Source organism: Gymnoscopelus braueri (genome assembly GCF_963280865.1).
Source record: "Gymnoscopelus braueri genome assembly, chromosome: 17".
Taxonomy (NCBI): domain Eukaryota; kingdom Metazoa; phylum Chordata; class Actinopteri; order Myctophiformes; family Myctophidae; genus Gymnoscopelus; species Gymnoscopelus braueri.
Genome location: NC_137617.1, coordinates 19916123 through 19943450, shown reverse-complemented (window position 1 = coordinate 19943450; position 27328 = coordinate 19916123). Strand labels below are relative to the sequence as shown.

General features: G+C 40.8%; 1 protein-coding gene across 1 annotated transcript; it reads right to left on the bottom strand.

Moving 5' to 3' along the window:
• Window positions 1–783: 783 nt before the first annotated feature.
• Window positions 784–27320, bottom strand: LOC308104464 (MAGUK p55 subfamily member 3-like). The gene is made up of 20 exons (XM_080454894.1): window positions 27181–27320; window positions 19619–19756; window positions 16283–16401; window positions 15337–15414; window positions 15034–15114; window positions 11973–12110; window positions 11570–11651; window positions 10759–10844; window positions 10562–10636; window positions 9520–9716; window positions 8789–8853; window positions 7740–7757; window positions 7046–7087; window positions 5775–5840; window positions 5352–5513; window positions 4531–4611; window positions 3617–3710; window positions 3153–3261; window positions 2078–2197; window positions 784–1686 (listed from the first exon to the last, which is right to left on the bottom strand). The coding sequence occupies exons 2-20, from the start codon at window positions 19653–19655 to the stop codon at window positions 1507–1509; spliced, it is 1830 nt and encodes a 609-aa protein (XP_080311020.1). The 5' UTR covers window positions 19656–19756; window positions 27181–27320; the 3' UTR covers window positions 784–1506.
• Between the last annotated feature and the right edge of the window lie 8 nt (window positions 27321–27328).

Here is a 27328-nt window from a genome sequence, read left to right as displayed (position 1 = left end):
TAATTACATATGCACAATCCAAAAATGTCCTGAGCAGACATGGATTCTACAGGACTAATTACCTTGGGATCAACTGTGAAAAGTTTGGTATGTGACCATTGTTTTCCAGAAATATGGTTTAAAAGTCATAATAATTGATATATAGAACCTATTTGTATGGCCATAATTAGCTTGATCATGAACAAAGAGCAGTTTATTGGGACATTTACTGCTTCAGTAGTGGTCAGATGTACAGGAATAATATTTGTAAAAAAAAATAGTACTTGGAGTAACACTGAACAGAAAATGACCATGAGTTTGCTTTGAGTCGTTACATACGCATAATATATGCTAATTAGCTACCATAAACATACCCAATGGTTACACTGTAAAGGTCCTTACACCTGAATGAGATCAAATGTTCATTATTTGACCAGAAAACCACCAAAACACAAGTTGGATGACCTCTACTCGTTATTTCTGCTAGTTTAATCAAATATGCAAATTATCTCATTAACTATGCGCAATACAAAAATGGCCCAAGCAGAAATGGATTCTACGTGAAAAATCATATTAGGAACAACTGAGAGAAGTTAGATACACCCGTTAATCAGGTTGTTATAGCTTGTGCCCTGTCTAATGGTGTTCGGCAGGCCAATGACAAATTGAAATTTAGTTTTCTTGTTCTCTTTTTATTTGTGAGACATTGCTGAATCAGTTGTGATGATACAGATTCACATAAGCACAACATTTCCTAGCATGGAACACTGTATGCACATTTTATTCACTTTACAGTTTCTTAACAGATCTATCATGTGAAATGTTCATATTCTTACTTTGACACAGCACACACTGATGTTCCAGTATTATATTATACTAGATATACATTTTCAAATAGGCGACAGAATTTCTTTCAGTAAAGCCCTTTTTTAGCTTTGGCCTGCATGCAGGTATTACATGCCCTTTCAGACTGGTTACATTGCCGGATACGACTGTTAACGTTTTAGATACATTTACTGTAGCATTTACAATGTGTATGTATCCTTACTTAAACTGAAATGGACAAAAACGATTTACTCAGAAGTCCAGCTCAAGTGTTCCTTTATGGCAGTGGTTCTCAAATTAATGTCAATTATCCTGCGGACCCCTATCTGAAATTTGTATTGTGTATTGTGCCAGGGAGCTCAATACAAGATTTGTGTTAAAATGTTTCAAAAAGTTTCGAGATCTTTTTTGAAAATAGATATAGGGTTAAAAGTGTTTAAACTGTTCTTGATGTTATAACAAATTTTGCTCCTGGGGAGAACCACTGCTTTGTGGTACTAACCTCCACTAGTCCAAACATCACACAGACGTTCAATTCAGGGAATGGGTGTAGTAGTATGGCAGTGAACACTAGATGGTCCAAATCATCTGTGAGGTTCCTGACAGGAACCTCAACACTTCACCTCTTTGTCCCTCACAAGGCCCCACCCGCGGTCCTACTAGTTGGGCCTTGAACCAGTCCAGCTCAAGTTCATCATGAATCTAGGTCCTGACCCAAGAGACGGGCACCCACTGGGGCCCGGCTTCCACTCTCTCCAGCATGGCCTGGAGTTCAGCTAAGGCACTGACTGGGTCCTCCTTGACCAGGATGCGGTCCACCCAGTGGCCGTAGCGCTCGTCCATCTGCTCCGCTGACTGTCTCATCTCCTGGAAGTCCTCCCCCTGTAGAAACAAGCATGTAGTCATATTGAAATTGGAATACTGTTCCAAAAGGCCTTCTGAATCAGTAGTTCTCACACTTTCAAGATTAAAAAAACATGTTCAAAAATAGCAGATGTACAAGCTTGCAGTGCGGCATGAAGTGACGCGCTGTGAGCTTATAGATCTGCTATTTTTGAATATCTGATGCTAAAATCTAAAATGACACTGATCCTTTCCTGGTTTTAATGGGTTTTAATGGGATACATGTTATTCACTCTAGTAGTCTCTTTGCTGCTGTTTAAAGCGGTTAAGTCTGCCTGTTGGTTTTTATAAATATTTAACCAATGAAAAGTATTAACAAGAACATGTGACTAAATAAAAACAATAGCATAATACCCCTGTTCTAACTTACCGTGATGGAAGAACTAAGTGAAGAGGACGAACCGGCCTTTCTGCAATGGCTTTCCTGGAACCGAGGCTTCACAAAGATAACGTATGGTTTGAACTCAGCAGTACGAAGTGTCTTTAACGCCTGTTTAGAGGAGAAAATAGCCATCATTATGGCAAAAATGGCATATCTAACAGCCCACAATGCGTCACATCGCGACAGCTTGAGCTTGTACATGGGCTATTTTCACTATTGGAAAATGTTATAATGACATGCCCAAAATAGGGATGCCAGAGTGAAAGTCGTTAATAATCCCTCTCTTAGAAATGGAGTTATATCATATCTGTTGTACTCAATACGAGTTTTAAAGATTATGGGGAAAAAAACACCTATTTGGCAGGTTAAAATCATTATAATGGCCTAGGCTAACTTTGGTTCATCATGTAAGCAAGACAGCTGCAGCTAATGATTTGAATAATGGTCAGGTGTGCACTGCCAATATGACCCAAAAGCCAGTTGACTATTAGTTTATTTGTATTGTCAATGCTAAATTAGTATTGATAATACTAATAAACTAGCACATTGGCACACCTAAAGTCAATCTAATACAGGTTTTATTAGCTGCAGTTGTGTTGTTTACTATGCTTACATCGAAGTGTGCCAAAGTCAGGCTAGCCCTTTAGATTATTTTAGCTTGATGTTACTTTTACTTTGCATGGCAGCAGTGTCTTATGGTTTAGTTCCCCTTTAAGATAAAACTTTTAACTGCCTCAGCTAGCTTCCTGCTGAACTTGGCAACTATGATGATTCTGATTTCGTAGCTGTCCGGCAGGTATCTCCATATTTCAACGTTTTATGTTTTTTCGTAAATGAATGCCCTACTTTACATCAAGAGTGTCACACAAACGTAGTGAAAATAGCAGATCTACAAGCTCACAATGCATCGCGATGTGATGCGTTGTGAGCTTGCAGATTTGCTATTTTCACTTTTTTTTTTTTTTTAATGATGAAAAAAGGAGCTGTTTTGGACATGCAAGGTTTCCACCTGACAACAACAATTTACAGCGTATAAATGTGGGTGTTGTTACATGATACTCACCTCTGGCTGCACGTCCACCAGACACACCTTGTTTCGATCTAAAACACTGCGGATGGAATCCAGACTGGTGCCGTACAGGTTTTCCTTATATTCCCCATACTCAATGAATCTACAGAAAACAAGAAATCACCAATCTTCATGAGAACGTAAAATGTTTTAACTTTTCAGATTATTTCAAGCTCTTTTTAATATCCACACTACAAGCACTGATAACAGCCCATGTACTCCATCTCTCCTCAAATTTGAAAAATATAGATTAGAAAGATGAGACAAATAGCAAAAATAGACATTTTACAAGCTCAGTGTTGTGAGCTTGTAGATCTGCTATTTTTGCGGACTGTTTGCCTGTTTTGCTGAAAGTTCACCTATTTTCGCAGAATGTTTGCCTATTAGGACATGCCCAGACTAGGGAGTTGGGGTTTATGTGGTTAAATATCCCTGTCGTATCCAATTTGAGGACTTACTTGTTACTGTGGATGTCTGCATCAAAGGCAGCTTTAGTAATGAAGTGATACTCTACTCCTTCTCTCTCGTGACTCTTCCTGGGCCGAGTGGTATCTGTGGGTCAAAACATGGAGAGGAATAATTAAGGAGAAACAAATTACGCAATGTAATGTTTCTACATGGATGTGTTGAATGATTGCCTGTACATTGTTCTTGTGCACAAATGCATAATGCCTGCTGAGTAGGTACTGTTGTAAAAAACGAAAGAAAATAAAAATAAACCTGGGTGTGCATTTTGATCCATCCTTCTCATAAACAGCAACATTTCCAGGAAGCACTTTTGATCCATGTGTAAGTGTGGGCCATGTTCACTTAACTAAGTTAAGTCGTTAACTCATTTTTAGGTCATTTGAACAGTGCTATGTGCCATTCTAAAAATGAAAAATAAACAATTTTCCTATTTTGAAAGGCAGACAATAACAACATATGCCTGCATATTGCTGTGCTGTTCTAGTGTGTTCATGCTGGTTTATGTACGTATGAGAGGGCTCATACATTTATATTAGCTCATGGCTCCTGAACTGGTACCCAAAACAAGCTCTGAATCAAAGAGCTTGAGATCACACAATCTCATTGGCTAATAAATCCCCCCCCAGCCAGATCCATACCGTGGCCACACCAATATAATGCCTGAACAACCACTTTACCCAAACGTAGTTGACATCAGCTCTCCTCTGATTGCTGACGCAAAACATGGCGGTACTAGATATGTATGTACAGTCTTTTATTATACTGCCGACATTAAGGAATGTCGGCTTCAAAGCAATCACACCGTAGATGTACCCAATAGCTCTGCTATGTGACACCAGTATGCTCACAGCACAATGGAGAGCTGTTTTAAAAGAGCAAGGCAGAATAAAATGACATGACTCACGAGGCACAGCCACTCCATATCGTCGAGGGTTCTCAGCGATCACCTTCTGTTTGAGTTCATTGAGCCTGGCGCCTAGGGAACCTATTAAAAACACACAAACGCACACGCACATGCACGCACGCACCCACACAACTCATATAATGAGAGGCAGCACATGGTATTGGACTGAAGTGCATTTTGTAACCAGGTAGTACAAATAAGCATAATAAAACATATAATCTTAAATATTAATACAGTTAACCACTTACGTCCTATGTACTTGAATGACGAATAGCGGAAGCACATAAGAAAAACCATCTTTCCGCGTAAAGGAGCAGTGGCTCTAGTCTGAGTCTCTCCCAGACTACGGAGCTTCTTAACCTATCCCTAAGGGAGATGCCAGCCATCCTAATTCATTTAGGATATTTTAGACATTTTTGGAACGGTTTGAAAATGCTCACCAATAATGACACACCCAAAATTGGGACACCAGGTTGAAAGTGGTTAAGTTACGGTATGCATCATAGAACCAACATTTGACATACATTTTGTTTTAACCCATTATGACCTGAGGCCGATTCTACATAATGTCTTCTAAATCTGTATTTGGCCGCCGACGCCCATCTCAAAATATGTTGTTCCAGGGACCCCCAGAAGCAAAGGTTTGAGTTACAAATGCTTTAGAAATATATATACCGTATTCAAAGATTTGCACACATTTTCATGATTTTTCAAAAATAGCAGATCTACAAGCTCATAGCGCGGCACTCGGTGCCACGCTGTGAGCTTGTATATCTGTCCCCGGTCTTAAAGGGTTAAGTAATGAGCAAAGCTGGACCAACCTATCAACACTATGAGGCGGGGCCTGTCATTCGGACTTATCGGCTGATATCGTGTTACTTCCTCATAGATCATGAAGTCTGTCTGTGTGGCGACTGGAGTGCCAGGTTCTCCTGGTGAACCCTGTCGGTCTTTTTTGAGACGGAAACTCCTGCGCAGGCCAGCTATGATCCAAGACAGACAGACAGAGACAGACAGACAGGTGAGATGGACAGAATAAAACCCTCTGGACAACCCTACTAGAAGTCCACTTTGAACCCCCAAAGTAAAACAACTTATTTCAAAAGTCAGCAAAATAAATGGAAACACTTTCGAGCACACATTAATTTGAATAAATCCTAAAAAAAAACTCCTGCCAGACAATAAAGCCACGAGAAAAAAACACAAACACACTGAATGACACCAATAGAAGTCAGTAAGGGTACCTGCGTAAAAATCCCATGAGAAAGCACAGGAGACACGGGCCGCCTTACTCTTAGGAGAAACTACAACTAGCATTAGACCATTTATTCAAACAGCCCAATGTAAATTCAATAAATCCCAGCAAATAGAAGCAGGTAAGCTTGGTAGCCATGCGTTAAATTGCTGCGTCGGCAATGCAAGAAACGCTTTGCCCGAAAACAAAGCATGTCGCATGAAGATAAGATCAATTGTGAAGCACAGCAAAAGGTAAATGAGCTGCTATGAGGAACAGCAGCGCAGTGAAATTCAAGGGTTACACTATTTTGAAAAAGAGCACACCAACAAGCAAGCACACTGTAATTTATTACCAAAACTGAAAGGGCTACAAACCACATAATACCTTTTAGTTTTGATTCAACTGACGTTTCAAATTTACGTTAAAATGCAACCAAAGGGATGTCACAGGAAACTCCCAGAATCCACAGCATTGCCCTTTGAATAGAATAGGGGGTACAGGCAAATACTGTAGCTGCTCTTGCATTGATTCAGGCCTTAAAACCACACTTAAAGAGTGGTTTTATAGTGATATTGAAAGCGACATGTTGATTCAAAGGACCGACAACTGACACCAAGAAGGCCTACTGTCCAAAACTGAATCGACACAAAACACTACTTGGATAAAACAAAACCGCTGAGATGAGTCCGCCCAAAGCAATTGCCCACAATTCACCAAATCAAAAATCTTAAGCCACTTAGCAAGGTATTGCTTACCGTCACTGTTGGGCAGAAACCTTGATTGTCAGGAAATGAAAGAATAACCTGAGTTCCAATGGATCCAATGTAGTTATTATTTAATCACAAGCTATTCTTAGTATTTGTCATTGGTTAAATATCAATAAAACCAACAAAGACTTGGCCAACTCCAACCTGGCATCCCTATTTTGAGGATTTATTTCCAATAGTTGGGAAAATAATAATATAACATAAAAAGATGAAATGTGGAGATATTATACTGTCTTTTATATTATATTGTTACCCATTTCGTTACTAGTGCTACAACTTCTCTCTACCCTTACATGTATTTTTGTTTCATCCAAATTGTGCTGCTGCTATGACAGCTGAATTGAATTTTTATAAAAGGTCTGTCTATCTGTCTAGCCATCTATCTAGACACCAGGTTTCTGCCCGGCAGCGATAATACACACAGTAGAATTGTTGGCATGATGTAGAGGTGAGCTAAGCTGTGGCTGGGCCGGCGATGGTTCTACAATGCCGTTGCATCATGCCTCCTCACCTATGTCCTGTCCACTCAGAGAGCCCTCACTGTCACAGTCTTCTGTAGGGAGGCAAGCAGGGAGAGAGAGACAGGGTAAGAGGTGGAGGGAGGGAGGGAGGGATGCATAGTGAGGTCTGTCAGTCACGGGTCTGAGGAGGAGGGAAGGATAGAATGGAACAGGCACGTGATGTGTGGGGAGTGGAGTGCATATGAAGGCAAGTCAAGGGAGCATTAACAATGGGAATGTTGTGTGTGTGTAGTCAGTGTGTGTATGTGTGTGTGTGTGTGTGTGTGTAGTCAGTGTGTGTGTGTGTGTGTGTGTGTGTGTGTGTGTGTGTGTGTGTGTGTGTGTGTGTGTGTGTGTAGAGAGAGAGATAGAGAGAGCGAGAGAGTGGGAGAGAGAGAAAGAGCAGAAAGGGGTTTAACCACTCAAGCCCTATTTTATAATTTGCCTGTTAGAAAATAGCTGATTCACGAAGCTTACAACGTGTTATTATGTGACGTGTTGTTAGCTCGTAGATCGGCCAGTTTTGAAAACTTTTGAAAAGTCTTGAAATTGTCAAAAAATAAAATATTGTAAAAGTTTTGAAAGATTCCTCCTAATAACTGATATGTCCAAAATCGGGACACCAGGGCTAATGTGGTTAACAGAGTTTCACTTTCTAAACCATCAAAGCACAACCTGTGTGCTGAGACCTTCAGGACCACCTACCTCTCTCTGTCCGATCATCTGAGGTTAGCAGTGAAGGAGGTAATGAAGAACAGCAGAGTATGACAAACATTATGCTGCAGTAGTGAGTCATCAATCATGTTAAAAACAAAACCACATGCATTTAATAATGCATCGTTTCGTCTACAGCAGTGTATTCGTTCAACAGCTCTATACCCCAGAGCTGGAGAATTAAGCACTATAAATCATTACAGCAATTACAAAATGTAATGTAAAAAATATATACAATAACTTTGGTGTGTGCTATGATAGATAGATAGATGAGAGAAAACATTAAACTTCAACATAAGAGTTTAACTCATGGAAATACAAAGGTGTACATGCAAACCGCGGGTCTCAAAATCAGAATGACCCTTACCTCCAACTGCTACAAAACATTGACAGAAGGCACTGTGATTTTCTGGCAATTATTTAAAATGTATAGTTTATTCAATTAAGTATATAATGATGTTGTCATCAGGCAGAGAAAGGACCGCGCTCATTCATGCCGAGCTAAACTCCCCCCAGACGCCAATTTTAAGTTCTACAAATACAGACAGGACCTACTCCCATCCCTCCTCCGCCCTGTCTCTGTCCTTCTCTCTATTAACTCTTGGTTACTCACATGGGGGGGGGGGGGTTGCCTTCGTCTATGAAGAGACCACCAGGTTTACAAGCCAAATAATCCAGTCAATCTCCCCCCTTCAACTAAACTCAACCAACTGACCAACCAACCAGCCAGATATAACCTCACATCCTGGAGAAAATCTGTACAACTGATCATTTATCTCAAGTCATGTCAAGTTCTGGTGAATTGTTTATCTCACTATTTGTTTACCTTAAAATTACAGTAGTCATAAGTACCAGGCGAATATATAAAATTTGAGGGATTAATTTCACATTTCCTGATCTCTTCTTATGCTGGGGGTATGTGTAAACAGCTTTGTGAACATCCATACCTATGCATTATGGAGTACGGTATAATTGGTATTTTGGTATAACCCAAAATACTGCTAATGTTAGTGTGAATTACTAGGATGAAAACAGCTTACATGTGGGTGTTTTTGGAGATACAGGGGCTGGGAAAGTCCCCATTTTCATTCTGTACCTCAGGCGCCTGTGGAAAAATAAAAGGAATGAAAGCATAAAGACAAGACAAGACATTATTATTATTTATTTTTTATCAGAAGCCGGGAGCTTTCGGGATGCCATCCTCATGGCCAATATTACGCCACTGTCCACTTGAAAGGCTGAAGTTTAACGCAACAGTTCCATAAATGTGAACAACACTCAAACTCAGAAATGAAAATGATTCTTGAACATTATTGACTGAAAATGCTTGCCCTGCCTTACCGGTGTTATTACAATGATGATCAGTGTGTTCAGGTTTCGGTACCCAGCACTGGCTGGTTAATTGCGTGGGTCAAATCGGCTTTCTTACCTTCTCTCACTCCCTCTCCCTCCCCTCTCACTCTACCCCCCTCCCTTCCCTTCTCCCTCTCACTCCCCCTTTCTCTCTCGCTGATTGAGCTCAGGTCTGATCTAACAACAGCGATTTGCGCTGACGTCAGCCGTTGCCTAACAACGCAGATTTGTATGATGTCGTCAGTGCTGTGACGTCAAGTCAAGTCAAGTCGAATTTATTATTTATAAAGCACAATTTAAAAACAACCACAGGCATGTCCATATTTGGGCATAATCCAGTGTGCCACAGACATAGAACTTGAACTTGTTACACTAGATGTAGTTCTATAAGTGAAAGGCAGAGTAGATCTTTTCTAACCTCTCTTGGAACTGTGTGGAAGGGATGAGAGCAGCGCGCAGGTTGGAGTCGCCCACTCTCTTGGCCTGCCACCATGTGGCATCATCGTGGCTCACAACCTGCAAGACGTCTCCCCTCTTGAATGGAAGTCCCGCCTCCTGACAGGGCGTGGCCTTGTCCTCGAATGGTGTGTAGTCAAACAAAGCCCGCAGGTAAACCTGGAGGGGTATGTGAAGAGAATTACTCAGCTATAGCTAAAAACATAAGGATCAAATAGCTGCTGTTACTCATAGGAGATCATCAGTTGGTACAAGACATCTGTAAGAACCTAGATCCAAGGTTAATTTGTGCGAGAGAAGAATTATATGGTTACAGATTCTGATTTATTGGCTGCATTTCTACAATGGCATGTGAATGAGCCATTAACCACTTAAGCCCTATAGTGACTTTTTCTTTAAATCACATAATATAACTGTGTTCCAAAAACAAAACAACAAAAGAGTTTTGGCATTGTGTCAGGAAGGTGGCTCTGTATCTCTGTATGTCTATATTTCATTATATTAGGTATAGTCTGTGTTTGGAGAAAATTTGACTAATTTGGCGGCGAATCCGGAAGTATCGTTGGAAAACTACATCACTGTTTCCACTGAAGCACGTCACGCTTATTATTTAGTTTGTTTGATGGAACAACTGAGAACTGACAACGCTACTCTCCTACACAATGAAACAATTCAAATTCACTCGATGTGATGCTGATTATGTGTGCTGGTGGCGCCATGAGGCGGCTGCATGTGTAATGGGAGATGTAGTCGTTAGGTCATTTCTAATAGATTTGCAGGAGGCCTTTTATTTTCTTACTCTTTGGATAAATTAGTACAGTAAAATCAGTAAAAAAAAATCCACAGTTCTTATATTACGTGATTAAAATCTATGGGTTTTTCATTGGGAAACAACACTTGACATCAGGATGACTGGTACTCTACATATGAAAATAGTCACTCTCACGCTGCATCGAAATGCATTGTGAGCTTGGTTGGCTATCTTTGAATTAAAATGTGGTTACCCAGCTTTCTTTTAGTTTGTCTTCCTCCATGATGGCTGGGATGATTTTGAGGGTGATGGAGCCTTGGGCTTGGGACTGGTAAAAAGAAATAGACAGAGATATCATCATCTGTCATCAGCTGGCCATCAGTGAATAATTGCATTGAAAAAAGGGTTGATATTACAATGCAAATTAACCAATTTATATGCTGCCTTTACCAGAATCTGACTGATTTCATCGGGTCTTTTGTGTATTATCAGATTTCCATTGACCTCTCGAAGTTCATCCCCGACGTGGACCAGGCCTGGAAAAAAACACACACACACACACACACACACACACACACACACACACACACACACACACACACACACACACACACACACACACACACACACACACACACACACACACACACACACACACACACACACACACACACACACACACACACACACACACACACACACACACACACATACATTATCCAGAGCACAGAATGTCTTTTCCAAACATAAGCCCCAGATATGAGCTAAACAGAAATATTTTTTCCATCACCATAAAGGGGATATTATTGCCACGTGCTCGAACAAGCCTCATTTGATTTGTAATCTCACAAGTTGCAATCCCGTCGCACTAATCTCAAAGATTTCATCTCTGTTGACAGTTGTGGTGAACTACTTCCATTTTAGTGGAGGCCACGGCGTCGTCTCTCCTATCACTTCATCTGTAATTGATAACAAGTCCTCTTGGGTAGCAGGAAGCACACCTTCTCAAATCTAGTGTTTACACTTTCATAGAATGAAATAAATCCAGCCTCTAAGAGCAGAGATGAATTCACCTCTGGTGTAAGGTCGCAGTCGCACACATACAAACGTCTTGTGTCACTGTCATTTATGACGTGACTTTGATTAAACTACTGTAGGCCTTTTGTCAAATATTAAGTATGTAGCTCAGAATGTTATTTGGAATAATTTTCATTCGTTCTTTTATACTAAGCAATAACAACAAAAATCATTTTGCTCTCACCACTGCGGTCAGCGGCCCCTCCCCTCATGATTCTGGCCACAATCACAGCGCCTGTTACCTCGTCTCTTCGGATTGTTGCCCCCTGGAAGATAAAAAACAAACCAGTAAAGCAGTTCAGCCCCGTTCTGCGCGCGCGCGCGTGCACACACACACACACACACACACACACACACACACACACACACACACACACACACACACACACACACACACACACACACACACACACACACACACACACACACACACACACACACACACACACACACACACACACACACACACACACACACACACACACACACACACACACACACACACACACACACACCTCTAGCCTTCACTTTGCTCATCCAGATTGTCCCTAACAGTGTGGCAGTGAATTAATATTCTCGGGTCTCACCAAAGGCTCCTTATTCTTGACCAGGCGGACTATCTTCACTGACTCCTCCTCCAGATCATCATCTAGGTCATCAGGCAGTGGCGGCAGGACGGGGTCAAAGTTCTTCTGGGCTACCGTGTCATGAGCTGACAGCACTGCCTGAAGGGGACAAAGATACACACACACATAATATATGCACAGAAAAATTGTTGATACCAGTGGTGGACACTAACTAAGTACATTTACTTTAGTACTGTACTTTTTTGTATTTGTTTGTTGTTTTAGTTTTTTTGCAAGCTGATGACTTTCACTCCGCTACATTTTAGAAATATTGTGTTTTTGACTTTTGAATATATTATGATTATTTCAAATATAGTGAAAATAGCCAATCTACAAGCTCACAACAGATCTGCTATGTTAACTATTTTTGTCAATTTCTGAAAATGTACTTAGTAATTTGTACTTTTGAATACTTGAGTATTTACTCGAGTATATACTTTGATTACCACTGATTGATACATGTACAAATGCTACAATTGATACTGTACAAATGCGCACAGAAACAGACACAACTCAGTCAGCACATGCACAGACACAGACAAATGTGTTTGTGATGCTAGAGGAAAAGCCGTGGGATTACCAAAATCAGCAGGGATCATCCCGGGATATGCCATTTAGATTCGAACATATCTCGTGTGAAAAGTGGGTATTAAGGCCTGAGGATGGCACTAGCAAGAGGACAGCTCATGGGGTCACTCAAATAGCCAGGGTTCATCCAGGGAACATGAATGCACTCAGCAAGTTGGAAGGTTTGGCCTAAGGTTGGCACACCCTGTATAATCATATATGTTGGCTAATTATTATTACCAGTAATCATGTCATTGGTAATCAGGTATAATCATGTATTTCAACTATGTTGCCATTTTTAAAATTATAATGCAATTATCTCAATTGTAATTCTATATAAGCATGCCAATTTTTGGATTTATGATGCAATCATGTCAATTGTAATTCTATTGCCTCCCCCTGGCACTTTTCCCTCCTATATTTTGTGTACTGTTTTTGTATTGTTTTTTTCTAAATTGCTAAATAAATCAAAGGTTTCATGGCAATCTGCAGATATCATGTGTGCAACTGGAAATTGTGGCCTACAGGTGGTACTTGACTAGAGCATAAAGGTGAACAGCAAATTCCACAGCAATCCAGACAGTAGTTATGAAAGTAGCATGATACTGACCATGATACTGACATGATACTGACCATGATACTGACCATGATACTGACATGATACTGACCATGATACTGACATGATACTGACCATGATACTGACCATGATACTGACATGATACTGACCATGATACTGTCATGATACTGACATGATACTGACCATGATACTGAATCACATACTAAAAGTCCAGTTTAATGTAAAACCGAATAGTTGGAAATCGATATGTTATTTGGTTGTAAAATGTGTGCAAATGGAAATTTTAGCCTGATGGTGGCACTTAGAGGAAAGGCAGTGGGGTCACCAAGATCAGTAGGGTTCATCATGAAAGTGTATAGACAATTATACAGCAATCCAGCCAGTATTTTTTGAGATACAGTATATTGTTTGGGACCAAAGTGTTGGGTGGATGGACCGAGCGACCCGACATACAGTACCCATCCTAAGGACAAAAGAGAGAAATAGATGAAGGAAAGCGAAGAGAAAGAACACATTCTCCGGGGCTACTTTCACAAACGAGCATTCCTAATTAGGAAATGACTGTGGTAAGTGTCACAAACTGGCATCCACTTCCCACCCGTCAGGCCCAGAAACCATTAAACTGAGCATAATCACTTGATAACTATGATTAGGGACTAGGGAGGAATGTCTGCACCCTGACAGACCGTGGAGGCTTTACACACAGCCCAGCACCACGGCTGGCTGGTGTTATGTAATGGATGATCGTCTTAAAAGAGGGAGGGAAGACCCACCGGCTTAGAAAAGGGAGATGCGCTGATTTTCAAGAGATCAAACAACCGGAACGGAGTGGCGGTGTCTGATTAGAAAGCCATGGGAAGTGGCATTGGTCATTATGCATTTGTGTGTGAATAGTGACATTTGGTTAGTGTGCTACACGTGTGTGTGTGTGTGTGTGTGTGTGTGTGTGTGTGTGTGTGTGTGTGTGTGTGTGTACGTGGTGTTTGAGAGTGTGCAGCTTTCACTTTCATGTGTGTGCTGAACTATGGAAGCCAGCAATGTGATGCATTTTGATTGACTGACATTTGTGATGAAAAGCGGCTGCTTGGGAATCGGAATGTTCCCGGTTCGATCCCTGGCTACCCCTGGATTAGTGTCAAAGTGTCCTTGAGCAAGACACTTAACCCGTAACTGGCCCAAAATGAGCAGGTTGGTGCCTAGCAACTTTACTGCTTTTGCAAATAATAAAAATAATTAGATATTTGCAGATACTTTCTCAAAAACAATGACTTAATATCTCAAATTGAGTACATTTATTAACTCATTATTTTGAGATATCAACTCATTATTTTGAAAATGTTTCTCATTATAATGACAGTGTTTCTCAAATGGGGTATGTGTACCCCTAGGGGTAGGCGCAGGTACTACACGGGGTACATGAGAGAAAGTGGAACATGGAAAATTTACGGTTTATGTTTAATGATTCCAAACCATCACAAACGTTGTGTGAACCTCCTGATCTGTAAAGTGTTCGACCAAATAAAATTTAACACTTGATTAGCACAACTGTTGCTCAAAAGCAAGCAATAATTATTCACCATTATGCCGTTTTATTTTGAAAAACTGGGCTTGTTTTTGGCCAAAGTTTGAAATTAAATCTGCTTAGGAGGCACTAATTGCTCTTTCACTCCATTTCTTATTTGTAATGTTATATTTTTCAAAAGGTGAGTTATCATTCATTCATAGCATCATTATGCTAGTTATGGTTTTCTAGGCAAAATGAATTCAGAAATCAGGGAGAGGGGCTGTTGAAGCCCAAAAAGCTCGAGAACGATTGACTTGGAGGATCATTTTCTTTTCATCACATTGGTGTTAATGTGTGTCCGTACTGAGCAGTACCTTGAGGTGAGGTGTACTCAGCAGCAGCAGCAGTTCTCTCTCATCATCTTCCATTGGTCCACTCTGGAGCTCCTCTGCCAGCTGGTGGTTGGAGCATCAGCATCACACAAATGGTACATGTGTATACAATAAGCATAACACATTTTCTAATGAAATTCAGATTTTCTAAAATAGTAAAATAATTCAGTAAAATTATGTTTGTGTCGATGTCAATCAACGCGTCTCAAATTCCATTAAAATAAAATGGAATGTTTTGTTATTATAGAATCGAGAATATGTAGCATGCCCTGGAACTGCACTTACATCTTCCACCAGGCAGGAGGCGCTGTGTAGAACCGGTGTGGGACTCTGCTTCTCATACTGCTTTAGCTTCTCATGGATCTGTGACCCAATGCAACACCATGCGCAACACACACACACACACACACACACACACACACACACACACACACACACACACACACACACACACACACACACACACACACACACACACACACACACACACACACACACACACACACACACACACACACACACACACACACACACACACACACACACACACACACGTACATCATATTATGTCAACATGTAAAGCAAACAAGCCAAAATGCCATGAGGAAAATATATATTCATATCATATGCAAGCCATATATTGTACATTAAAGCATAGACATTGCACATACATTTTAAATTAAGCACCATATGTTGAGGACAATGGGTTGTGATTTTTTCCATTATGTATAAATCTTCTTAAGGTTTGTGTCTGTAATGACAAACATCTGAAAGTCATCTTTGAACAGAGAGTACAAGGAGTGGAGCAGTCCAAATGGCTCATAGCCTATTTAAACCTAGTGGTATGTCCCAGCCACCCTAGCTCTTGAAGGAGTTCCCCTTAAGGCTATGGGACTTTCGAGCATTTGCGCTCGCAACACAGGCTGCATAGCCTCTCGTCTGCAGTAAAAAAAAAAATTGGAGTTGAAAGCCAACTCTACTAAGTGGGAACACTCCGAGCCCCCCACCTCACGTCTAAAATACACATTTGGCCAAAATGTAAAAAAAAATACCGGAAAGAAAAACATTTTTAGTTATTCCACTGCGCCCTCTACAGTTATTGTCAATAGAAAAATTCCATTGACCAGATCTAAATAGATCTTCTTTTTTCAATACGACAAATAAGACAAACATAAAATGTTGAAACATGGAGATGAAACAGATGTTTCTGCCCGACAGACAATATAATGACCTTCATGAGATAACCGAGGCTCTTCTCACTGAAGACATCCTTGAGGAAGACCAGGTCCTCTTTGTGGTTAGCATCAGGGTGCAGCTGAGAGGTGAGCAGAGCCAGAGTCTCATGAAGACCTACGATAATAATAATAATAACACATTTTATTTATATTGCACTTTACATTTAAAATAAATCTCAATGTGCTCAACACATCTAAAAAAGTTTAAAGAGAGAGAAAAAAGGAGGTAAAACACTAAACGAATGCTTTGTTAACCCATCTGTGTCATTTTCAGATTTCTTTGGCTATTAAAAAATAGCAGATATACAAGCTCATAGCGCGGCATATAACATTTTTAACTCAAATCTTCGCTTCTGGGGAGGTCCCTGGAACAAAACCTTTTCATGTCAAGGAAGGACCCCCAAAATGATATGCATTTGTCTGCCGACCCCCCCCCCCCCCCCCATCTCAAAATATGTTGTTCCAGGGACCCCCAGAAGCAAAGATTTGAATTCAAAATGTTCACTTAAAAAAAAGCCAAAGAAATAAAAAAATCACACCCTGTGTGAAGTGGGCGGTGTCTTGCTAGCTAATCACAATACTGAATGGAGTCAACCAATCATGTACAAAATATAAATACATTTATTGAAACACTCTTTATGATGGACGAAACCATAACTTGAAAAAAAACTAATTTTGGTTTTTTTCAAGTTATGGTTTCTTATATAGGGCTATGCACATGTGTCATGTGACACTGGCCAATCACAGTCCTGAATAGACTGTGATTGGCCAATCACAGCGCAGGATAATTGTACAAATTTCCTGGGCCCAGATCACAGCGCAGGAAAATGTACATTTTTCCAAATCTCACTTATAGGGGCGGTTTCACCGCCCAAAAATGACACAGATGCGTCCCCGCACACAGATGCGTCCCCTTAAAGGGATACTTCACTTTCGGGTCGGGGAAACATTTAAAAAATATATTAAAAATAAATGAAAAAAGTAATGGAAAATTCATGGCCCCCTCACGCATTAGAGTGTCCTACTAATGTGTGAGGGGGCCTTAATTTTGCCATAACTTCTTTCATTTTTTTTTAATATATATTTTTAATGTTTATTTTATGTGAAAGTGAAGTATCCCTTTAATGGGTTAAAAAGGAAAGTCTTTAGTCCTCTCTTAAAAGCGTCAACAGACTGTGGAGCTCTCAGGTGGTCAGGGAGGGCGTTCCATAGTCGAGGGGCAGCTGAGCATAAGGCCCGGTCGCCCATGGTACGATCTCACAGAACCAGTCTGTTTGTTCACCCAGTCTGTCTCCAGTGCCCTGGCTGAGTCACACGGCAAAAATAGGGATGCCATATGTTGAAAGTTGTACTTGCAGTACCTCATTGTACTAATCCTTGAGTTCCTTTTCTGAGCTCACTATTCGACTAGGATATAATGACGTGTGACAAATTAAAGGTTAAAAAAGAATAACAGAGTGGGGAAACATAAGGAATGACACGTGCTTCCATACAGGTGGACTACATGATATAATTAAGCAATTAGTATCCTAAAAAATGTATCTATTTTATCCCACGGGGGAAATTCAGTTTTCAGCTTCACCCAGCTGATTGCTTCTAAAGTGGTCAGACTGAGTGGACGGACGGAGCAGTTAGGGGTTAAAGTGTTTTGGTCAGGGACACCTCAACACATTGCCGGTCCCAGGGGAATCGAACCTGGGACCTTCCGTTTCCCAGGTGGCCTCTCTACCCATTCAGCTGTGGTCGCCCTATCATGCATGAAAATGCTAAGCAGGCCTGGTTGACTTCGATTTTTGGATCAACTTGTCAAGAGGAAAATGATCTAAATGAGTATGAATGCGGGTTCATTATTGGGGCGTGGATGGCAGGAGCTTCAGCCTTCAGTCACAAAGACGGTTCAATAGGAGTAATGACTAAAGTGACATCTGCATTTCGATCTGTGGGAAAGACATCAGTAAATAGAAATTGTGGTCAAAAGCACACATTCAATGATCGTGATGCTTGTGCATTAGTATGATAAGGACAAACAGAAGAGCAACTCTTCCTTGGTTGACTGAGGATGTCAAAGCGGGACGTGATCAGACTGTGTCAGCAAGAACAGTCCATCAACAACTACATAGAGAGGGATGTTATAGTAGGGTTGCAGGCAGAATCAGAATCAGGTTTATTGTCACATCACATGTTTACAAGGTAAAAAAGTGGGTGAAATTCGCTTTCGTACATCGTTCCCATCGCAACGTTATTTCCATAGTAAGAAGAGGGTGAGGAAGAAGGGGGGGGGGGGGGCAAGTGGGAAGGGAGATCAAACCAGAGAGAGCATTGCATATAAACCCCTCACTACAAAGACAGATGCATATTTGAGAGTTCATTGCTGAAAAATCTTAGGCAATGGTGTACAGATGTGGAAAAAAAGGGAGATGAGTCATCCTTCACTTTGAATTAGATTTTTTTTAAATAATTCTTCTCTTCTGGGGATCCCTGGCACAAATATTTTCAGATGGGGGTCTGCGGCCCAAAAAATACATTTGGCTGTCCTAGTGTCCTTGATATGAAAAAGTTTGAGAAACACGTTAGACGTGCGCTAGACAGCGCTCTTCAAGGAATATCTTTTGTTAGAATGGTGCATGTTCCATCCCTCTGGTAGAGTACCAGAGACAGTATACAGTTTAAGACAAGGTGTAATGAAGCTGTTCTGAAGGCTCGTGGAGGCCAAGCTAACTAAGAAACTCACAATGCAAGCTTGGGTCAGGACCCATTTGTGGGTCGCAGACCCATTTTTATGGGTTGCGAGTAAATATCCCTTTACCCTTGAGTCCTACAAAGAATTTTACATTATTATTTATTTATTTATTTTATTTTTAATAAATTATATAATTTTTCAAAGAATTTCATAAAAAATATAATTGTGAACATTGTGAACACCATGCTCACAATGTGCATTGTGAGCTTGTAGATCAGCTATTTTCACTACTTTGAGTCCCGGAGAGACATCAAATTTCTCGACACTCGACACTCAACTCACTTGCAGTTTCAAGAAATGTGGAAAGAAATACAAAAGCAAAGAAACAGAAAAATAGGTCAGATATCAACATGGCCAGAAGAAAACAACAGAATTGAAAGCGGGAGCTCATACGGAAGCAGCATTCCCTCGATGGTGCCATATATACATTTCCTGCCCACTGTAAACACTCATTACTAATCATACACACAGTCTAGAAACATCTCAATTATGCATGATTGTTGTTGTAATACATAAATCATGTATATACACCCATATTTATAATGCAGAGAGGCTAAACAAACGTTGGATTGGACATGGTGTTTGACTTTACCTGTGCTTGCAGACAGTATGGGCATGGCTTCAATCATTTACAGTGAGCTGAAGGGACCAGATGGGAGGAACATGGGGGTGGGGGACAAAGATGACAACTCCTCTCCTCCCGCTGCTCCTGTCCTCGGTTATGACAAGGCTGTGCACAAACACACAAACAGTGAACAGGAAATTATATATTGATAACGCAATTCTAAAACAATCTGGTAGCACTTACTATGCATCCCATGTGTACATTACAATAGCTGTTTAACCACAATAACCCTGGTGTCCCTATTTGGGATAAATCTTCAGAAATGGTCAACATTTTAATAAGATTTTCACATTCTAAAATAGTAAAAACAATGTGCAGATCTCCAACCGACAGAGACGATATCATTCCTCATTTAAACAACTAAAAGCTGGATCTACAATTTCAGAGGTCACTGGTCAACCAGCCAGTGGCAGTGATGAATCTGCCTTATTAAGCCTCACACGACGGTGCTGTGCAGCAAAAATAGCTGATCCACAAGCTCACAACACGTCGCGGATGCGACGTGTTGTAAATAAGGCCTTTACACTGCTGAAGTCTCTCAACATAATTAAAGATAGGTAATGGTTTCTCTCACAGCTGAAGCAAGAGACACAGATTTTAATCTAAAAAAAAGATTGTTTTGTGTCGAGAAGCTGAAAATGTGGGGACTGATAATCCTGACAATTCTGTCCAATAGGAGCCTACCCCTGAACGTTTGTTGACACTGTTATATTACATGAACCATAACCTTGGCGTCCCTATTTTGGACATGTCATATAGGTGTATAACTTTTCCAAAATAGCAGATCTACAAGCTCACAATGTGTCACGATCCAATGCGTTTCGAGCTTGTAGATTGGCGATTCTCACTATGGGTCATACGACGAAGTATATAGTGGTTAATAGCCATGGACGTATCAGAAAGAATGAAAGGAAAGGTGTACAAGACGGTGGAGAGACCGGCTATATTGTATGGTTTAGAGACAGTCGCACTGAGGAAAAGACAGGAAGCAGAGCTGGAGGTAGCAGAGACTAAAAGGTTGAGGTTCTCTCTGGGAGTAACAAGGAGGATGGATAGGATCAGGAACGAGTACATCAGAGGGACAGCGCATGTTAAGATGTTTTGGAGATAAATCCAGAGAGGCCAGACTGTGGTAATGTACAGAGGAGGGATAGTGAGTATATCAGTAGAAGGATGCTGAGGTTGGAACTGTCAAGCAGGAGGCCTAGAGGAAGACCAAAGAGGAGACGTATGGATGGAGTGAAAGAGGACATGAAGTTAGTTGGTGTGAGAGAAGAGGAGGCAGAGGACAGGGTGAGATGGAGGCAGATGATTCGCTGTGGCGACCCCTGAAGGGAACAGCCGAAAGGAAAAGAAGAAGAAGAAGCCATGGATTAGAGATGAGAGTGATTGACTGTATTGGATTTTCTTTCATTCATAATCTTGTCATACGGGTCAGGATATTGAATACTAAGGACAAATGTGTTGCCGCCTTAAATATAAAATCAATATAATGTAAAAGCGTACACAAATCATCATCTACACAGTAAATAACATATTGATGAAGACAAGACTTCCTAATGACAATGTGCACAGAAATGAAAATTTATATTGTGGTCTTGATTGATTATCAATACAAAAACAAATAATTTATATTGAACAGCAAATCTGATTTATGACCAGTATATATGAACACGTGACACCTGACTTTAAAACAATGAAAGAGAAATTATACAAAAAATAAAAAAGGAAATAAGTGCACAAGGGCAGATAATTGTTATTAATAGGTTTTGTTTTAAACTAATGGAAGATTACCCCCTGGAGATAAAAGAGATCCAAAATCTAAATCAATTACAAGTACCACATGATCACTGTCAGGAAACAGATATGCAGTATTATTTAGTCCACACAGTACATTTCAAAGCTTCAAGGCTATTTAAGCGTTCCCTGTTCACTATAGTGCAACGATCGATTATTTACTGACAGATTATTGTATCAATTACTTTTTCAATTAATAGTAGAATAATCTAGAAGCTACATTTTTGGAGCATTTGCTGTATTTTTTGTGACCCGTTGTGCATATACCTGTTGTTGCAGCTGCTCTGGGAACAGCTGTCTGTGTGGGTGGAGGGGCAATATGCCATTTGGAGCACGACCACATGCATAACTACAGGAGAGTAATGAGTTACCAGTTGCATGCGTGTGTGCCTGCGTGCGTGTGTGCGTGTGTGTAAGCTGGAGATGGAGACTGTAAACTTTATGTGAAGGTAGGCACTGCACTGTACTGTACACAAACACTCTAACACAGTGTATCCACCCCATTATCTAATATCAACAGATTTAAGAGCTTAGCAGCTGATAGCGAGGGGTCACCACCAGTAGAAAATCTCCTCCTTGTGTCCGTGGCGACTGAGCAATCAGATCTGTCATCCAACAGTCATCCTTTCCCTGGCAGATTAACATCAACTACAGTATACCTAGAGACACAAACGTAAGCGCACGACATAAACCGATCGAGGACGTACATGTTTAATCTGTGGGACAGGAACGATACCTTTCACTTTATCTTCTCCATACACACTAAAGCCATACGTTAGGATGGTAGAGAGAGGCCTGGTGGTTACAGTGGTTACATCTGTTTTATTTAAAACGTCACACACTCAGATTCAGAGTGTGTGTCCATGTGTCTGGACAAACTGTACACTGAGACTCTACTACTCACTGCAGGTTCATGTGGATAAAAGCCTAGAATACATTATACATGAATGGTTGCAGCACAGATGTAAAACTGACTTTTTCTGACCACCAGTGATGATGACCTTGTGGTGAGGAGGACTCAGAGTTGCATTATGCCCACAGCGCAGCCGAGGGCATCAAATGGCATATTCAGGAAGGGCTGGGCAGTATATCGATATATCAATACGGTGAAAGGAGACCAGACATTGTCCGAGATTTTGGATATAGTAATATATCATATTAGTGCTGTCCTTTCTTGGTTTTAAATCACGTAAACCTTATTTTACACTTTCTATAGTGCTGTTATAGAAAAAAAAAAAAAAAAACAAGCTCACAAGCTTGTTTTTGATTGATAGAATACTTTATTAACACAATTGTTAACAGTACAGGTCAGGTAGTACAGTCAAATGTTAGGCGTGAAGCTTGTACATCGCTATTTTTGCAATATTTTTTTGATTGAAAAAAAGAACAAATCAAAAAGAAAAAAGGGAAAAGAATATAATCACAATATTGATATTGAGGTGTAAGTAATTAAGATTGGACGTTTGATATTTAAAATATATATATATTTCTTTGGCATCAATTGTTTTGTCTTTTAACCACAGATATGCTCTAAAAGTGTGAAAAACATGTTTTTCATTTTGGCTCGTCTTTAATGGCAACCTCCAAAACGGCAAGTCGACTCATCATGTTGATGACTTGACAACCAGTATAAAATATTGAAGCACATGGCTGTGCTGGTGTGTGGCCCAGGTTGCAGCCATGGCCAAGTTATGATCCATCCGTCTGTGCTTCAGAATGCTGATTGATGGCACACATTGCCTTGATGCCTCCCAAAGCAACAACTCAAACAAAAACACATCTAGCCTGCTCCGATATGTGCTGAATAACACAACGATAACATAACTTTGACCCAAAATAACTGTCACACTGTGCTAAGATTGCACGTTTATTTTCATACTAAATAAACTGAATCAAATGCTTCCTCGAGAATCAAACCACAGTGTGTATGTCATCATCACCACATGTATAGGGGTGGCACAGTATCATTACGATGGAAAGTCACAGATTTTGCACTCCGGAATTTGGACGGATGCACAATGTGAAAGAAACATGGGCCCAATCTTGCCTTACCCCTAATGCCTAAAATTGGCATTTTTTTTGTATTACTATTCATACAAACATTTTATAATAGTTCAAATAGCTGATCTACAAGCTCACAACGTGTCGATGTAAATCAGCTATTTTCACTATTTTAAAATGTTTTTCTAAATAGTAAAAAATGCCCAAAATGTTTAGGCATAAGGGGCAAGACAGGGCCCATAGGCTATGTATAAACAGATTAAACTATTGTCATTAGCATGCTACAGCACATTATGGGTGGGATAATGAACTCAGTGAGACATAACTCTTGCTAAGTAATTAACAGCATTTCATCGACTCTCTCTTTTCTGTTTCCCTCCTTCCTGTCATGCTCTACTGACACAATTTGGGTCAGCCAATAACATTGCTGTTTATTATAGGTGAAGAAACAACTACGTTGTTAGCCGTTTGCTTCATTCTCTCTCCTAATCCTCTCTCTGTTCCTCCATGTTTACATTTAGCGGTCCTGCCTGGCTGGCCGCTTGACCTGTGTTCATGAACCCCATGCTCTCTCTCTCTCTCTCTCGTCTCCTGCCTCCAACACTCTCCATCTCTAATTACACAAGGCTGAGACAAGCTTAGAGTGGTCTCTCTCTCTCTCTCTCTCTCTCTCTCTCTCTCTCTCGTCAGTGAAGCTGTCATCTGAACACCCTGGATTTACACTGACCATATGGTGAAGGATATGAGAATGCTCACGGCGTCATCTGGTCTCCGTGATCCAAAGACCACACTGGCTTATGGACCGCTGCGCATCGCTGAGGATTTCAATTAACACAATGCTGGATTAGATTACTAGACTGTCTAGAATAGAACAGAATACAACCCAATGATGGAAAGGAGGCTAAGGAGTAGGACTGGTCCACTCCATTCACACAGATATTGTCAGTTTTTACCCTTTCGCACCTCTCATTTTTCCATCCTTTTTCTTGTCTAATTTTCACACAATTGTGAATAGATTATTTTCCCCTCACACATGTGACATAGGCATCTGGAGGAAAACACTGAGAAATAAAGTTCTAATTGTGAGGAACCCCACCCCCTTATATTCAATGGAAATAGGCTCAGAGTTTCCCCAGTAAAAATAAACAAAAGAAAGCAGTAGGCGACTAGGGGCTCTAATAGCGTTCCTCAAGATGGACTGTTGGCAATTGTGGATCGTTTCTTGTTTGTCATATTCTGTCATGTTGATGCATCACAAAGGCAAATTGTGCAACGCAGTAAGTCCTGCTGTATTTGATCATACTGACAGAATGCCAGTGTGATCAGATATATAGGCAACAACACAACACCTGTTTGGCTTTTGTCAGCCTCGTTCTCTGCCACACCAAGCCCAGGGGAAAGAGAGACAAGAGGAAGGTCATGTGCACACACAGCCATTGCCATCTGTCCACTAACCTGTATGCATGCGACTGTGCCTCTGTGTACGTGCCCCCCCCCCCCGTGTGTGTGTGTGTGTGTGTGTGTGTGTGAGCTGGAGCATGATATTAACTGTGATACCATCTACCACCCACAGTGCCACCCACATGTCTGGTCTGACCTGTACTAAAAATGTGTGGATATGGCAGTTTTCATGCCAAGCATGTACCCTACAAACGTCTTCAGATAATCTATGGAAACATCAATAACAATTCATGTGTATAATGTTTTTACTTTGAACTCTTCATAATAGCGGCAGAGGACTGGCTCTCCATGAAGATAGGTATTAGTGATCTAATTACACTCTATTCCAGGCTCCTCTTTCCAAAATCTCAAAATACCAAAATGCTATCTCAAAGACAAAAATGTCAATTCTGCAGAACCATGTATTCAAACAGAACTTTAACTATGATGCAGCCAAACTTGTAGGATTTCATTATAGATTTCATGTGGGCTAAAGGGATAAAAGAAATGCAGTGATGGAAAGCGAAAAGAAATGAAAAAGAAACCATAAAAGTCAGAAGCCAGACAGCCTATAAGAGGCTTAAGCTTAATTTATACTCGATAGCACGGCGGTGTCACTTGCCAAAAATAACTTATTTTCCGGCTAAGAGCACTACGGAGCATAAATTAGGCTTAGAGGAACATTACCTCAAAACACCTTTACCCGTGGTCCTCAGAAGCAGCAGGCTGTGTGGAGAGTGGAGACTACACTCCATTTGTGACGTTAAGAGATTCATTCTGGCTCGTGACCACAGGGGACCACGCCATCTGGCACATCGTCATAAATCATCTGCCAAATCTGTATTTTAGTGGCCAACTATGATGCTTCTAGCATACAGCAGCGCCTCCTCCAGACTATTATAGCTGGCAGACTGCCCAGTTGGTTTGTGGAGTAGACAACCTTATCAGCCATAACTAAAGATTGAGCAGAACACTGGTAGGTTCCTTGTGAGCTTGGATGAGTGTGAATGGATCGGTCCGAGCACAAAATCAAACGCATTTGTGCATCATCTCTAAGAAGTCCCCACGATTTTCTCACCGTAATTGTTTGTGAATTGTGATGATTTGTCACAAAACACATTGCAGGGTGATGAGGGAAAAGGAAGCATACGATAGCAGGTGTGATCTAACCGAAAATCTGGCATTAATCTAACCCTAAATCTCTCAAGAGTTGTTTTTTAAGGACACGTTTTTGTTTTTATTAAATGAATGGGTTCCCAGATTGATTTAACTCGGGTACATTTTTACACTTGAAACTCTCCCAAACTATAAAATCTTCAATCTGGGTCCATTTGGTTCCATTTATAATATACTCTCAGAGTTAAACGAACACTCATGATGTTACAGTGTACTGTAGGTTTCAGTTTCTGCCTTGGGTCTTTGATCCATGCCGGTCCTTTGCTGCATACGATTGCTGTCTCCTCCATCAGTCCTGCCATCCAATAAAACAGCCAACGCTATAAAGCCACCTTCAGCCTCCAGTGCACTTCATGGTGTCACCTCCATAAAACAAGGCTCTGTGCTGCTCCGCACTTAAGCATGACCACCGACCAGCCTCATACAGCCCACCTCTCACTGTGGGAGCTCACAGAGGATTCTGAGTGTCACAGACCTGTGATTCTGTCATTCATATTAATCTTGTTAGAAACTAAAGACAATTTGATTTTAAGTGACACACACGATCCAATTCGCATGATTCGAATTTTTAATTTAACTCACATTCATTCGCCTGCACTTGTTGAATGCCACGACTGGAGTTACATGTGTTAATCAAAACACTGTACATCTAATACTTACATGATCAAGCATCTGAACTGGTATTTGCTGCATACAGTAGTAGTGCTGGCAGGTGCATGATGCACATCATATAAGCTCATGTAACATGTAAAGCACACAAGCCAAAATGCCATGAGAAAAAAATATGCAAGCCATATACTGTACATGAAGGAAAATAAACATTGATGTGCATTCTGTCTTTTCATCTGGCATCATTCAGGAGATTCCTCTGTTGACTCTCTCTCCACACACACACACACACACACACACACACACACACACACACACACACACACACACACACACACACACACACACACACACACACACACACACACACACACACACACACACACACACACACACACACACACACCTCCCCCTGCTGACTGTATGTCTGACACAGGGTGCATTTATTTATCATGAATCAACAACAACAACAACAACAACAACGTAACCAGAGCATCCATCCTTACCTTCTTCACCACGCTCCTGTGTGCTGGTGCTGTTCTGCTGGCAGCCAGGCAGTCTGTGCGTCCCTGTGGACCTGCTGCTGCTCCTGGCGCCTCTAGTGGTGACTCGCTGCTATAGCTGCCTCCCGTTGTCTGTCTTTCTTTCTTCTCT